Source organism: Anopheles marshallii, chromosome 3 (genome assembly GCF_943734725.1).
Source record: "Anopheles marshallii chromosome 3, idAnoMarsDA_429_01, whole genome shotgun sequence".
NCBI lineage: Eukaryota > Metazoa > Arthropoda > Insecta > Diptera > Culicidae > Anopheles > Anopheles marshallii.
The window spans coordinates 49,292,868-49,309,344 of NC_071327.1; the positions used below are offsets into that span (position 1 = coordinate 49,292,868).

Sequence of the window (16,477 nt, forward strand, 5' to 3'; positions counted from 1 at the left end):
CTATCTTCTGTTCTCTTCCTGTTGTTTGGCTCAATGTTCGTTATCGGTTGCTTGGCTTGCCTAGTCTACTGCTGGCTGACTGATGGAAACTTTAATGCTTTTACCATAGCCGGTTATTCGGTCCCGTATATGACCGATATAGTACATACGTTAGTAAGTATATTAGTAACTCCAGCGTGAAACTCTTGGTAGACAACACACCTTCCCTCGCTATCATTTGATTTCCGGTATTTGCAAATAGCAGAAGTTTGGCCACATTCCCCCTTTTGTATGGTAAAGAGCGTGTTATACATAGTAGAAAAAAAACATTTCCAAACATAGCCAAAAATGCACTGCTCAATTTCACAGGTACAAGAAAAATACGTCACTCGATCGGTCTCATGATGATCCATAGTAAAAATTACTATGCTGCTACTTAATTAGTTAGCAGATCACCGACTCGTGGTTGTTGCTGTTGTTGCTTGTGTTGTTGTTCTTGCTGTTGTTGCTGTTGTTGCATGTCACGGGTCTTGAAAAAACCCTCCTCCGTCTTGCATTCGCGTATGGTAACCGTCTCCAGGTTAACGGTCACATCCGTTATAAACACCTGGTTGGTTGTTTGCGCCTTCGGAAGCCAAAGACGAGGTGGAGCTGCCCGAGGCGAAAGCGTTAGATTGCTGACATGTTTGTTGATATTGTTGTTGTTAATGGTTATGTGCATATTGTTGTTGGTGTTGCTGTTACCGTTGGTCAGCGGAAATGCATCATTATGTAGCCGCGCGTTGGCACCATTGGCTGCACCATCCTGCTGCTGTTGCGGTTGTTGCTGCTGTTGTTGACCAGCAACTTGACCTTCTAAAGGGTTCGCTTCCTCACGGCCGGCAGGCAGTCCGCCCGCTGCTACTACCGCTGCTGCTCCGCCGGGGAGCGCATTGGCTTCGGCCGGTGGCGGAATGTTAGATTCTGGCCGGGAAGCGGGCGTATCGGGTGATAGTGGTGCAACCGCTTTCAGATCCAACTTGCTAAACGTTGCACTGATCGGCGTAACGGTCGATGCGGAAGCTACTGGTCCCGAACCGGACAGTGGGCTCACCTCGAGCCGCTGTGCCTTCAAAAGACCGCCGGGTGATTCGTCGCCAGGTGAAGATGTTTTAATAGTCACACCAACCTTTCCACCCTTCGAAAGCACTTCGGCCTTTCGCTTTGTACCGATGACATCCTTATGGCTGAGTGGTTGATCATCACTCGAATTGGAGTTGGTGTCAATATCGTTTCCCAGCTCGGCACGATCGCCAGAAATCGAGATCTTCAAACTAGGTAGTGGTTGTACTCCGCCAGCTGGTACAACTGCTCCACTTCCAGCTACCACCGGTGATGCATTGTCGCTTCGCTCGGTCGCTGCCGTTGCTGCCGTGTGTCCTGATGCAGTTGATTTTTCTTTTGTCGATGGACTGCTACCGATCGGGCTGATGCTATTGTTTCGTTTTGTACTCTCCGTAGAACTGGTGTTGCTGCTGCTTGAAACGGCACCCGCTCCTGTTTCCTTTTCCTTTTTGGAACCTCCTTGGTGGTGTTGCTTATCATCGCGTTCTTTCCGCCCAGCACTCGACGACTCCTTGCGTTCGTCTTTTTTCGGTGGGTCGGGCTCGGATGTCGTCGGACCCACTGAACTTGTCGGTTCCTCATCATCATCCGAATCCTCGATGATGGCTTTCTTTTTGCGTTTCGGTGTCGACGAGCCGCGTATGGATTTCTCGAATATTTCTATCAGACGCTGGTCGAGAATGTTTTCCTCCGGCTCCCAGGTATTGTGTCGCTGGCTCCAACCTTTCCATTTCACCTGGTACTCAGCTTTGCCCTGTTGAACCGGAATAGAGGAAGGAAACCCGTTAGATTCGAAAGATAAATTGATAGCTTAATTCATTTGAATAAGTCTTTATGAATATTAGGTGATGTATGGTGAATTCTAAACCACCTTTGGTAAAGGAACCCATGGACAAGCTGATTGTTCTGATGAATGTTTAGGTCAACGACTAGCTACAGGCTCTACTAGCACGTGCCATCATGCTACTGCCATCTAGGAACCGGAAAGTTCATCCTCTTAGCATTTAGCAAGGATGATGTACTGATGGAATAGTGGCCGAACTAATCCAGAATGGAAATCCTTGTGCATCTCATATACAAGAAGCTGAAGAAGGGCAGTAATTACAATTACTTAACATAACATACTTAACATACAATTACATAATTCTCAAATCTGATTATTATTATATCTACTGGCAAGGGCCTGCAATTAGGAAATGCTTGTCTCCATTCTCGTCAATAGTGCCATCCACGATTCGACATAAACATCATTCGGTTAAGGTTTTATTACATTGGAAATGCTTATCAGATCGTGAAGCAGCCGGTGGCAAACCTCGAGTTGAAGATTAACTAGGCAAACCCCAAATTGATGGTAGCACCTCCAACATTGTGGTAGCAAATAAAAGAAAACAAAAGGTGATCGCACTCGTGAAGTCATCCAAAATTTCACCTACCTACAAAGATCAATGATCAACTCCGATAACAAAACTGATTGTTGAGATATTTTTGTCACAAAGCAATAACAAGGCGCAATCAAAGGATCATTGAAGACGCGTAACGCAATTGTAATTTGACGGTGTATCGTCGGTGTATATCTAACTCTCGGAACAGTCTATAGTACAATTATGGTCCATTAGCAAAGAAACCACACGGTAAATAATTAATGGTATTGCCTAATTGCTGTAATAAATAGCACACAATATTCATGGCAAAATAATACGTATGAAATCACATTTAAAAATTACAACAATAATAATTGTTACGTACTGTGGGTCAAAATCATTATTTTATTGTCACTTAGTGAAGTGCATGCAATTGACGGAAGAAAAAAAAAACGTCATAAAACGAAGCTTCACCACATGCAGGTGAAAAAGGTACAAATTGCCCCATGTTGGGTGCACATATGTGTGTGTGTGTGCTGTTGGGAAAAACTAATACGCAGTATGTTGGACACACGTGCAGTATCCGAGGGCTAACTTTCGTTTGGTATCGCGGGGCTAAAAATTGCCAGCAAACTAAAACGAAAAAAGCATCCATTAAAAGGGAACAAAACAAACCGGCACCCAGCACTAACCTTAGCTGGAGTATATCCCTTTTCCCTGCTACAAATGCATCAGCGGGTGGTTAAGAGGGGATGGGAAAGGTTGGGCAAGGGACGAGTGGCACGGGAGAGGGGTTTTTTAAATGTGTAGGCTAACAACGACGACGCATCCGGTGGTACCGGCTTCCTGGAGCGAGAGTGAGAAAGCAACAAGCACAAAACGGAGTCGCAAAAAGCTGAATTTGCCGCACCAAGCTGGTACGAATTGTGTACAGTGAGTTACACACAGTTACACACCCATCGCCTCTGATGCATACTCCACAGTCACAAAGGGAAAACCATTCAAGGTCAGCTGCATTCGCAGAAAAGCGACCTAACGCTTCCATATCTAGTTTTCTCTCTCTCTCTCTCTCTGTTACTGATACCAATGACTGTATCTCGCTCTCTGTTCAACTAACATCAAGTATTCACTGTATTGCCGCATGCAATTTATGCTTCGCGAAAGTGATCATCGGTCGAGATCGCACCCGAACTGCCGGGGTGTGTGTGTGTGTGCGCGCGTTCCGCACATTTTCGCCAACATCGCCGTGTGCATACGCGAACCGGAGAGAGAAGGGCCACCTGCTTACTTCGATTGTTCGCTTGCACGCGCATAACGAAATGGCAAAAAATGCACAAAACACAGCAGGATTAATCAATGGACATCTACGGTGCACATTTTTAGGCGATGCACCTTGCATTCGTCTTCGCTGCTTACAGGCCAACATAAAAACTGGCAACAGTGGCGACAAATTCTTTGCCGCCATGAAATACCCCTTACACTACGATGAATGGGTCTGTTAATTATTTCCTTTCCTGTTTTGCAACACGCACACACACCCATACACCAACACAGCCACGCGTGATGACGTAATGGGGACGCGATTGTAAACATTTTATGTTTCGATGCCGAATAGACGCATTTTTGTTGTTGGCAGGCATCTACATACTAAAACCATACTTACCGCTCGGACACGCTTTTTCATAATCTTCTCCGCAGCATAAACCCGATCATCGCCGTTCTCCATCTTAGGGACCTTAGGCTGTAACACAACACCGAACCCGGGTTATGATATTTTAATCCTTTTTTTCTTCTTCCCTTCTCTATACCTCTTTGCGGTACGTTGTCGCCCGGTTTTCTAATCCACCACGTCGTCCACCATAAATTTTCCGTCCGTCCGGCGGTCCGGTCACGGAGAGATCGACGCCGTTGCCCTTTTTCTGTTTTGTATTTGCTTCTCGCTTTGCGATGATTATTATTGCTTCACACTAATTTTCTTACTTTTCCTCGCCGTGACGGATTTCACCAGCGGTGGAAACTTTTTCGCAAACTTAAGATAACTGCACACGCACAAACACACACATACACTATAACGTTGTACAAGAACCAATAGGGGGAGGAAGGTATCTTCTTCGCATGCACTAGAGGTGAAGAATATCGATTATTTGCTTCACGAGTTTAGTAACCTTCACAAACCGTGCGTCGTGATTCATCAAACACTTTAGTTATTGCATCATACATCTATCTTTCAGCGTGTGTTTATACAACTGCCGTTTCCTGATCGGGTTGCACCCTCCGCTTTGCTGAAGCCCGCTTCTGCAATATTGGCACGGCTTGTATTCTCTCTGTGCCCTTCTGATCCACGCAACAACCAAAACAAACTTATAAAATACAAAACAACTTGCACTATAACACGATTCAGGCTTTACATTTTCGATTTGTTTAACGATGGCACGCACAATCTTACTGGACTTTGCTGTTTTGACGGCACGATAAATTACAGTAACTTCTCGGAGGCAGAGCGTCCAAATTTGCGTTTTCGTTGCGACCCAAACAAAAACTGAGTTGATGTTCTTTTTCCATCCGCGACATTTAGGAAACTGCCACAGCATAGAGCTAGTTTCACGCACTCAGCAGATAGCTTCGGGACGATGGCATTGCTGGGTTGATGTATAAGCAATGATCGCTTGGATGACAATTGTGATTTGCGTCATGTTATTTTTACCCTTATTCTATAAATACCCTTATTCTATTTATTTTCCTATTTTCAAATACATTTTGGTTTTCTTCACAAATTATATACTGTGTTATCTTCCCCTTTTTCCTTTTGTAGCAAATTTTTGACAAACTGAATAAAACACGCGGTGTTTACGTTTTCCTTCTCCATTTGTTTACATTGCTGTTCTGGTGCAAATTGTACAGAAATGTTCGATCACACTATTGCAGAGGCGTGCATTAAAAAGGATTGTGTGCAAAACTTCTGGAAAGCAATCGATATTTACCTGTTCAAAACGCACGTAGTTAACAAAAAGCTGTTTGGTGTTAAAAATGTTGCAATTGTACCATTCACAAACGGTTCCACATCGGTGATACCGTGGAACAACATACTGGATCTACTGATTGAAACTAACCTGGACGTTTTTGAGGATGAAACTCGGAAGATTCTCGTAAATCAAGGATGTAAAATACAGGAAGGCTCACCAGCAAATAACTCCGTCGATCAGCTGTCGCAATATGATCATGAAGGGGTGATTGTTTTAAATCGTTTACTTCCAAAAAACATCAGTGTCTTTCATCCAATCGATGTTGTATGTTTGATCGGTAAGATTACGCATACTGTCTGGTTTTACATTATCTAATTATGTATTGACAGATTTTAGTTCGTACCGTGTGCAATTACAATGCCTTCAGAAGGACAAGGTTACCAGTTTGTTTCCAACGTTTCGTTTCTCGCTAGAAGTTTCGCACGAAGTGCTTTCAATCCGTTGCCGATCTAGCGATACCACTGACGATCGATCGATTTATTGGCTGCGGGAAGTTCTACTGGAGCGGATGCAGAAATGGATAGAGACGAACATTCCCACTGATTCGACTGGCACAAGTACCGCATCGATTCGATCACTTGCTCTTGTAGATAATTTGGAGGAGTACAATTGTCTTTTCAACGAACTCAAACAAAAGTACGGTCTGTCGATGGTATCCATCTGGCCGGAGTGTACCGATCCTCAGAAATTTGTCTATGAAGACATCGCAATTGCAGCGTATTTGCTTATGCTGTGGAAAAAAGAGCGTTCTGACAACGGGATCGACAAGCTTCAGTCGTTCGTGGACATTGGGTGCGGAAACGGATTGCTGGTGTACATCCTCGCATCTGAAGGACATCGAGGATATGGTATTGATTTGAGAAAACGCAAACTGTGGGATCTTTACCCGGCCGAACCGAAAATTGATTTGCGCGTCGAAACGATCGTACCTTCGAATGCTTCCCTATTTCCCACCATCGATTGGATCATTGGAAATCATTCGGATGAGCTATCACCCTGGATTCCAGTCATTGCAGCACGTAGCTCGTACAGATCTAGATTCTTCCTTCTTCCCTGTTGCGCTTACGAGTTCGATGGACGTAAGTACCAGCGACAAAACGGTGCTCTTAGCCAGTATGGAGACTTTTTAAATTACGCTGCCGAAATAGCACGCGTCTGCGGGTTTCACGTGGAATCGGATCGTTTACGAATACCCAGCACCAAACGAACGTGCCTAGTGGGCAATAAAAGAATGTACCCTGAAACGGAACATGAACGCCACGACGAAACAATAAAAGCATTCATCAACGAACGGTCGAAGGGAGTGAAAATGGAAGGGACACTGGCACTAAATGGAACGGAAGACAGTTGGTCGGCCAATTTCAAACCTAGGGAAACCGTTGAGAAGGTACGAAACTGTACGAAAATTGATCGATCCGTGGTGGAAAAGATCGTGGCAATTGTGTTCGAGCAGCTACTTGCAAAGCGACGTATTCCTGAAGAATTCTTCTCGCGTAATTGGAATGCTGGTGGAACGATAACGCTTGAAGCACTGGTAAAAGCGATACCGCAGGAATTGCTAGTCGCCCTAAAGGCTGAGTGTGGTGGGTTGCAAACGTTGCTGCGGAACAATCATCAAATTTTCCGAGTGGAGAAAGGAGCAGTACAGATTCGCATTCCGACGAAAGTATCGGACGCGATGGATGAGGCGGTTGTGAGGAAAATGAAGAAGGTGAAGAATTTTAAACCGATCAACTTCAAGCAGCGGGTATGTTGGTTTATCACCAATCATCCCGACGGATGCCCGCTGTTGGAGAGTGAATGTAAATTTAACCATGGAAGCTGATATGGAGTGCACGTGTCGATCATCCACTACCACTAGACGAACTAAGGCCTCGACAACTAATAATACTTGAAGATCCCAAGCAACTTTCACTGGTAACCGGATGTAGGAAAAAGCGATAGAAAATAATGATAAAAAAACGATAGAAATAATGATAATCAGCATTCAGGAAATTCATGCGTTCATACGTTTTATTTATCGGAAGAACGGCCGGGCCGTATATCTGAACGTTCATACGATATATAATCAAGATAAAGTGTGTGTCCAACAAGGATATGCTCATTGGTTCTGAATGAGTATGTGATTTTGTATTTCTTATTTATTGATACATGTATATTTTTCACTGCTATGTGTACTGTTCAACCGAGGAACAGTCCGATTTCGTGGGCAGTTGATCGCAGAATGAGTATGCTCTCGATCTGCCTGGCACACGATCATATTTGCAAACGCTGCTTTAATGCCCCTGAATACATTGTCTTCAGTGCAACTGTTCACACTGGAGCCTTGCAGGCCGAGCGATCGAATTTAGAGAATTGCCTGCTGTTTTGCTGTGTCCTGTGAAGTTCTGTTCTTCTTGTGCTTGTGGGATCGGTTTGCCAAAGTCTCTTGGGTAAAAAAACAGGATCGTTTAAATTTAATCATTTGAGCAAAACGGTAGCATGTTCGGATACTTGGATTGGATAAAAGCGTAGTAGCATTGTCCCCACGTAGAAAACCTTATTTGTGCTGAAAAAAGGTTGTACTCGTGAAAACCCGTTGCTTTTGAATATTGAAACTTCTACTTCTTGCTTCAAGAGAAACGAAACGTCAGACGCATCTGTATTCTGTACGGACAAAAACAGTAAACAACGCGTACGCAGCAGTGAGGAGGGGGCGAATATTAAAGTCGATATATAAATACTTGTCCCCAACTGTAACGGTTTCTCTCGGCTGCTAAAACAGTCCGACACAGAAAATAGGCCACTTGTAAGCATGCTGAAAATAGCAAGCATCCCCGTCAGCTTACAATGGTCGAGATAAAGTCGTTTGTGTTCTTCGACCTGGAGACAACGGGCATACCTCAGTTGGAACATTTCCGCACCAAAATAACCGAATTGTCGATGGTGGCCTGCACTCGGGGACATCTACTGGAATCAAGCACCGAGATACCGCGCGTAACGCACAAACTATCGCTCTGTTTTAACCCTTTACGTATGATAACACTCGGTTCTTCCCAGGCTACCGGTAGGGTGTTGGAGGGATGGTCCGGTACGTCCATCGGATAACTTACACTCTCTTTTGCTTCGTAGGACTGTACAATGACTTGCTGGAAAAGGAATCACAATTCGATGGGAACGCGGGTGAGATGATAAGACTATACCTTGAGCGACTTCAAAAACCGGCCTGTCTAGTTGCGCACAATGGAAACCGGTTCGATTTTATTTTACTTAAACAACATCTGCTCCGGATCGGTGTCTCACTGCCTGTCGATTTGTATTGTGTCGATTCGCTTCCCGCGTTTCGGGAGATAGAGGCCGACGTGGAAAGGTCGTACTTCGAAAACAACGAAGGTTTAGACAGTGAAATTCCCGATCTGGAGTATCAAACGTTGCGCGTAATGGAGGAACTCGAGCAAGCTAACGATTGGTTGCTGGAACGGAAAAAGATCAACGAAACCACACCGCAAAGCGGACGTATGGAGCAAAAGTATAAGCAAGCACTGCGTGATTATCTGGCGGTTGCACCGTGTAGAACACTTCCGTTAGCAGAGATCCTGACCGATGATGATGATGATGACAATGGTGATTCTGACGCTGATTATTCTCCTTCTTGCTGCTCAAGAGGTTCTGTAACTTCTCGGAAAAGGTTGTTCAGTGCAACGGTTTCCGACGAAACAGAGGATGTGAAGCCATTGGAAACCTCACCGGTTTCGAATGCCAAGAAACGATTCAACCTTTCTGATCTATACAAACGAACCGTAGGAAAGGATCTGGTTAATGCGCACCGTGCAGAAGATGACACGCTGGCACTGATGAACTGTGCCATCGTGCATGGCGTACGGTTTGTTCGATACGCAGAAGCCAATTGTATAGCGTACGAAGAGATTAAAAGCAAATTTTAAGTTTGTTTCTGTTGGGAAAAACATTGTAGAAGGTGACGGTAAATGCCGCAGCATAATTATTTCCAATTGAATGTTAGAAAAGCAAAATTATTCCAATGCTGTCGAAGGGTATTATGCAAAATGAGTGATTGATTTTTTTTAGTTTAAAATATTTTTATGAATAATTTGTGTACAGAACAAATCAAAAAGGGAATACAAAATACAATATATTGGTAGATACGAAAACAAACACTGCTAAACGGACTTGTTTCGGCTCTCTGTATCCTTGAAGCAAACCTCCATTAGTTCCTTCATGATGGCCTCGCAACCTTCAACGTGCGTCTGGAACATGGCCACCTTTCGCCGTCTTTCATCGAGCGACTGGCGGCATCGTTCTAGTCCTTCCTCCATAAGTTGTTGCTTATCGTGTGTTAGTTTTTCGATCGCATTCCGATTGCTTTCTAGCTGTTTCCGTACCTGATCCACGCATAGATCTAGTTTCTTTGCCTGCTGCTGATGCGTCTCGCGTTCGTTAACCCGCTGTGCTAAAGCAACGAGCTCACGTGCGATCGTTTCGCGCTGCTGTTGAAGCTCCTTAAGCCTTTTGGTTTGTTCTGCTATTTTAGATTCTAGCGGTGAGATTGTCAGCTGCACATCGGACACCTGTTGCTCGAGGTGTAGTTTTTGTTGGGTGAGCCGTAGATGTAGATCTCGATACTGATGGAACACGTCCGTTAGGTCCTGTTCGAGTGAGTGTAGTGTTTGTTCCAGTTCGACATAGTTACCAGACGTAAGGCTTATCTCGATCGGTGTAAACTGGATGTCTGGTTTTACGGCGTTAGAAAAGTTGTACAGCTTAGTGTTCAGCTCGGAAGCGATGTTAATCTTTTGCTTGATCAGCCGGGACAAGGTTATCTGATGATCGGAAGATTCTTCGTCCAGAGATGCAATTGCATTACGTTTGGCAGCAATAAGGTTTCTGCCTTGCGCGATTAATGTCCGCATATCGTCCCTTTCCCTGGTCGTCATCTGCTGATGTGCCAGCTGTTCCTTCACTTTGCGGATAGCGTTCTCGCAATCATAGTACTGATCCTGCCGCTGGTAGTATTCCTGTTCGAGATGCTCGTATTCTTTCGACAACCGTTTCGTTTCCTCCGTAAGCTGTTTTACGAGACGTTGCTTCTCAAGTACCTCCCGTTGGACACCGTCGAAGCTTTGTTCGCGAGTCTTTCCCTGGGATCGATCAGAATCGATTGCTTCAAGCTGCTTCCGAATTTCTTCCGTCCTTACACGCACCTGTTCTTGTGACAATCCACCGGTTTTGTCCGCCACCAATCGGTCAACCATCGCTTCTACCTGGGCCCCAAATTCTTCCTCCCGCTTCAGGTTCCACAGATGGAAACTTTCGATGGCTGATTGGAAGAAAAACTGCGTATATTCTGGGGAGGGAAATTCGGACGCGTGATCATAGTTCGGTGCCCACTCGGACGATAGAGCTGGTGCGGCGAGTTGTATCAGCCAGGAAAGCATCGTTACCACCTGCTGAATTGAGTGTGGTGCACTCGGTGTTTTCAGCATTGATTTGTTCACCGTGAAGGGACACTGCAGCTCGGTTATGGCTTTCATAATATCGTCGATAAAATTGGCCCCGATTTTATACCGACTGCCACCAATCTGACGCAGCAGATGGGCAATGATTATGAGAAACTGTTTCATGGACATTGCCTTTATGTTGGCTCGTTCGATAAACTCTTTTGGCAGGTCGGGTACGTTCGTCTGCGAAAGGTAATCGAATATTTGACGCGCATCTACCGGGCATCGTTCGCGTTCCACCGTCGAAGGGATTGAGAAGGAAGGGATATTTTCTGCATTTAACACATAATGTCCCATATTTCGCAACGGTGTTCGCAATTGTGGGGTAGCACTGCTGCTGCGAGGATTAAGGGATTTTTTCGTAGCCGTCGATGGTCCTCCCGTCGGTGGCACATTAAGCCCGCGTTCTACCGATCGAGAACGGCCATTTTCGCCAAACTGCCCCAAACCGGACAGTTTGCTTGACTTACGAACAGGTTGTGCAATTCGGCTTACTCGACTAATAACATGCAGGAAAATGAGTATCTTTTAGCTGTTTATTCAACGCATTGGAGTGTGGTTTGTACTTACGATTGTGGCTTTTTCACCGATGATTGTGGAGCCGGTATATCGAATTCCTGTGTGCGTCGTGGCATGGTAATTCGTTTCGTAGAAGACATGATTCGTTACGGAGAGGCAAAATTATAAATAATTGCATGAATATTCAGACAACCTAATGTTAGCGTTCCAGCTTCTTTCCTGTGTTTTCGTTTGGGTTCGAAAGTGAAGCGCTGTGTTTGAATTCACAACTGTCACGCATGACAGTAAACAAACCCTCTAGGAAAAACTACACTAAACCTTTACACGAAATGTCAAAATGTATTACTGTCGATAAAATATTAAAACATAGTTTATTGGGCCTAAGAAGAAATGTAGTTTAGTGTAAAAAATGCAGGCAATATTTCAAAAGGTTTTCTTCTGTATTGTAATACAAAAACAGTAAATAGGTGTGAAATCCGTCTGCAATTACCACTGTGCAAACGATTCATTGCATTTGACATCTCTACACGCACACAATTAAAACGATGAATGCAAAAGAGACCGTGCAATTTGTGAACAACCGGAGCCGGCAACTGTAGGTTGTTTTCTTGTCCAGTGTCTTGTCTGTGATTTTGTACTGTTTTAAGCCACTGATTTCTCGCTTAGAAGCTTGTGCAATTGCTGTTACAGCTTTCCAAAGTAAAATAGGTAAGTGTAGGTTGGTTTTATCATCCTCACATTCAAGATCAAAAAGTACTCTTGTCATGCTGATGGTGCCCTTAATCAAAGAAAATAGCTCATCATCGTGATGAGTACACTTCCAGCACGCTTCAAATGATAACCTAATCGATACTTCAGCTGTCCAAAGGGCACAAAGTCGATAAAACGCCGTATCATTACATAATGGCGTCTACGAAAGGATCCACTAAAATATTGCTAACCAAAACCAAGGGAAAAACGATTAAGAGTACCTTTTGGAATTGGGTATCCAAAACAGGGAAACAGAATTTTAAGAGGTATGCTTAAACTATAGAGTATGTTTTACATATTAAAAACAAGGTAAAACATGCATTGTATGCACAAATGTTGATATCTCAAGAAGCCAGAGTAAGTAGAGTATGATGATGGTCTGGTTAAAAAACTGCCCTTGCACAATTTGCGAATGGCGGATGCAATCTGGTTTATTTTTAGATACCAACCTACATAAATCGAACTACATAAAAAAATAATGAAGAAACATCGAACATGATTCGTATTGTGCATTGAAAGTCGTTCAGCAAGATTTCAATGCTTGCTATGTTCACGGACTCTCGTCTTCCATTCGTGTGGTACATTAACTTCCCCCACTCCCTTTTGTACAATGCTTGGTTTAAGGAAGGGAACTGAGGTGGAGTGGTGGAGTATAATGGTCGGAACCAAGGGGTGGAATGTGGTTAACGCGTCACAAGCGCCTCGAGAGATTGCCCAGCGGACTAACGCATTCATTCTTCGTTCAGTTCCGGTCACTAGCGGTCACCGCCAGCCGGGTATCTTCGTGGCGTTCGTGCTATACTTGATTTGCATACCATACCTTCTTCTAGTTCGGTGAAGTGGGTTACGTGATTGTTGCCGTTAGTAAAAGTATAAATTAGGGTAAGTGGTAGTAATGTGCGGTAGACAAACAGTTGCCTATCAGTGTCCACACCTTCCGTGTGTCGTCCGTCGTGTGACGTGTCAAGGTCCAAGATCAAGAGTGATGCAGAGAGTTTACTTATCGACCAAGCGAAAAAAAGAAAATAAAACCACTTGTATTGAAGCCAACCAAGCTTTTCAAAATGTCCACCGTGTAAATTGTCCGGTTTAGATTTCCCTTCGGCTAAATGTATATAAGTGAGGTAGCAACATCATTGCTATTGCCGGTATGTAATGGTGGGCAGTTAAATAATACTTCAAGCCCTCGTCGTTTGCTTTTTGGAGGGGTGTGTACCGGACCCGATCGACGAGATGATAACCCTTCCCGTGACGAGACGGTTCGAAACTGGTTTTCTTACCAGCACCTGCAATCTGTTACCACCGTTACGTTTCCTCTTTACGTTCGGTAGGGAAATGATTACGTGGTGTCCGACGTAAGCGTACGATCGTTGATCCTTTACTCTTCACGAATCGCGATGATCGTGCAGCGTGTTTTTTTTCAATAATTTCTAACGATTTGCTAATAAGTCAAAACGTTATCACTAATGTTAACCACTACCAGAACCGCAACGAAGACAAACTCTCTTGTACGTCCCACCATCTGGTCTTATCGGTCTTATCAGCCGTGGTGACCATCGAGACAACCACTTTTGTGACGCGATAAACATGAGCTAAGTTACGAGCACTTAGCTCTGAAGCCCCATCGAACACGCTAACTAACTATGGCGTAGCAACGCAGATCATTAAAACAAATTCATAAATGCTATGCCTCATTGCATCGATTTCTTGTCGCAAAAATGTGATTAGACGAAGGCGTACATTGATGCACACAGCACAAACACTTTCCATTGTTAAATATGATTCGACTCACGATTCTGTGACCATGACTGACTTGCCAGCGAAGTTTGTTATGAGTAGAGATAATAAGAAGCACACGGATCCGCATGATCCACATCGCGTTGTGCGTGTGAGGAAAGATCGCTCGAAAGGTTACTAAAGGCACGGCCGTTGATGGCAATGAAAATTGTGTAATTTGGCCTTCATTTTTAACGGTGCGACGAAGGTTCTTGTCTTGTAGTGGAGAAGTGTGGAAGTTTCGTTTAGTTGAAAAAAAAAAAAACAAATATTCATACGCATCGTGAATTGTGCAAAAAAAAAGCAAACGAGCTTGTTTATTACCGCGTGCTGAATAAATGCGCATTAGCACGACGAAAACGTTAAAAAAGCAGAAACCATTGAAGTTAAAAAAAAATCTATGCGTCGATATTTATCGTATGCACCATGACATAACTGACGATGGCTTTCGGTTTCTGTTTCCATTTTTCATCCAACAGCAATCTTCCAACGAAATGGCGTCGAAAATTAAGGCCGGTCCAGTGGTGGACATTCTGGGCGATGAGATGACCCGTATCATCTGGGACTCGATCAAGGAGAAGCTGATCCTACCCTTCCTAGACATCGAGCTGCACACGTACGATCTTGGAATGGAACATCGCGATGCGACGAACGATCAGGTGACGGTCGACTGTGCGGAAGCGATCAAGCGCTTCAATGTTGGAATCAAGTGCGCCACGATCACGCCGGACGAAGCGCGCGTAGAGGAGTTCAAGCTGAAGCAAATGTGGCGCTCTCCTAACGGTACGATCCGTAACATTCTCGGCGGTACCGTGTTCCGTGAGGCGATCATTTGCAAGAACGTGCCACGGTTGGTGCCGGGCTGGGAGAAGCCCATCATAATCGGTCGCCACGCTCACGGCGATCAGTATAAGGCGACCGACTTTCTGGTGCCCGGCCCTGGCAAGCTGGAGATGAAGTTTACCCCGGCCGATGGTGGCGAACCGCAGACGTACGTCGTGAACGAATACAAGAGCCCGGGTGTAGCAATGGGCATGTACAATCTGGATGATTCGATTCGGGACTTTGCTCATTCCTCGTTCAAGGTTGCGGTGGATCGCAAGTTCCCGCTATATCTTAGCACCAAGAACACAATCCTGAAGAAATACGATGGACGGTTCAAGGACATTTTCCAGGAAATTTACGACAAGGACTACAAGAAGCAGTTCGAATCGCTCGGCATCTGGTACGAGCATCGGTTGATCGATGATATGGTTGCGTACTGCATGAAGGCCGAAGGTGGCTTTGTGTGGGCCTGTAAGAACTACGACGGCGATGTTCAGTCGGACACGGTTGCCCAGGGTTTTGGTTCGCTCGGTCTAATGACATCGGTGCTGGTGTGTCCAGATGGACGCACGGTAGAGTCGGAGGCTGCGCACGGTACAGTCACGCGGCATTACCGCCAACATCAACAGGGTAAGGAAACGTCTACCAATCCGATTGCGTCGATCTTTGCTTGGACGCGCGGTCTGTTGCACCGTGCCAAGCTGGACGATAATGCCGAGCTGAAGCGATTCGCAGAAACACTCGAGAAGGTGTGCATCGATACGATCGAGTCGGGTTTCATGACCAAAGATTTGGCTATCTGCATAAAGGGCATGGCCAATGTGAAGCGCTCTGATTACATGGAAACGTTCGAGTTTATGACTAAGCTTGGTGATAATCTGCAGGCGGCCCTTACGCAGAGCCGGCTGTAGGGCGGATGGACAGTTGGTGCAATCTTTCGGGTGGCAGCACGTAATGCCATCGGTAGCATTTACCCTCACACAACGCAGCGTTTTTTTGGTGCATTCATTCGTATTGTCTTATTAATTTGTATTCGTGTATAAGCAAATGAAGAGGTGTTTTCGCTGGTATAAGAAATAAATAAACCATTTTTGGGACATTTGTAAGAAAGTTTTGAGTGTATCGTTTTTGCACTTTAATGACTTTAAATTGCAGACCACTGCGAATTTCCGTTCGTATCAATAACATCAATCATTCAATAATTGGCGTTTCAGCTAGGATTCGGTAAGCTTAAGCCATCGTTATTAAAATACTGCTTCAGCGGAAAGTGAAATGCGATGTTTCAGTATTCGCCAACATAATTTTCCTTGTTTGATCTTCAGCAGTTTTGAATTTGTTTATATTTCACCGTTGTCAAATAATGTGAAACGTCACAATAAATGTCCATGTATTATTCCGAAGTGATGTTTCCGCAGACAACTGTCAAACCGATTGGAAAACAAGAAAAAAATTGCGTTTGGCGAATGTGTTCCCTGCTCGATTGGTAAAGCTAACGAAACATTATAACGCAATAAAATACGAGAAACAGAGTTGGTGCGTTTACGGGCTGTGTAATAGACGAGTTCTGCCCATGTAGATCTAGATTGTTCAATCGAAGAATTTCACTTTTCAGTTGACACACTTTTCGGAAATTGGTGAAACTCAA

General features: G+C 44.5%; 5 protein-coding genes across 5 annotated transcripts; 3 read left to right on the top strand and 2 right to left on the bottom strand.

Annotated features, from left to right (window-relative positions):
• Positions 1-415: 415 nt before the first annotated feature.
• Positions 416-4,173, bottom strand: LOC128713498 (polycomb group protein Pc). Its single transcript, XM_053808358.1, has 2 exons — positions 4,108-4,173; positions 416-1,837 (listed from the first exon to the last, which is right to left on the bottom strand). The coding sequence occupies exons 1-2, from the start codon at positions 4,168-4,170 to the stop codon at positions 416-418; spliced, it is 1,485 nt and encodes a 494-aa protein (XP_053664333.1). The 5' UTR covers positions 4,171-4,173.
• A 1,135-nt stretch (positions 4,174-5,308) lies between these two features.
• On the top strand, positions 5,309-7,292 carry LOC128715026 (probable tRNA (uracil-O(2)-)-methyltransferase; the record flags this gene model as incomplete). Its single annotated transcript, XM_053809906.1, has 2 exons — positions 5,309-5,744; positions 5,797-7,292. Coding segments are annotated over 2 exons (1,932 nt in total), but the record flags the coding sequence as incomplete, so codon positions are not given.
• Positions 7,293-8,296: 1,004 nt separating this feature from the next.
• LOC128714569 (uncharacterized) lies at positions 8,297-9,390 on the top strand. Its single transcript, XM_053809443.1, has 2 exons — positions 8,297-8,513; positions 8,579-9,390. The coding sequence occupies exons 1-2, from the start codon at positions 8,297-8,299 to the stop codon at positions 9,388-9,390; spliced, it is 1,029 nt and encodes a 342-aa protein (XP_053665418.1).
• Positions 9,391-9,624: 234 nt separating this feature from the next.
• LOC128712763 (uncharacterized) lies at positions 9,625-11,621 on the bottom strand. The gene is made up of 2 exons (XM_053807637.1): positions 11,533-11,621; positions 9,625-11,461 (listed from the first exon to the last, which is right to left on the bottom strand). Exons 1-2 carry the CDS (start codon positions 11,619-11,621, stop codon positions 9,625-9,627), a joined length of 1,926 nt encoding a protein of 641 aa, XP_053663612.1.
• Positions 11,622-14,501: 2,880 nt separating this feature from the next.
• Positions 14,502-15,743, top strand: LOC128715186 (isocitrate dehydrogenase [NADP] cytoplasmic). Its single transcript, XM_053810069.1, has one exon. The coding sequence runs from the start codon at positions 14,502-14,504 to the stop codon at positions 15,741-15,743; it is 1,242 nt and encodes a 413-aa protein (XP_053666044.1).
• Positions 15,744-16,477: the final 734 nt, after the last annotated feature.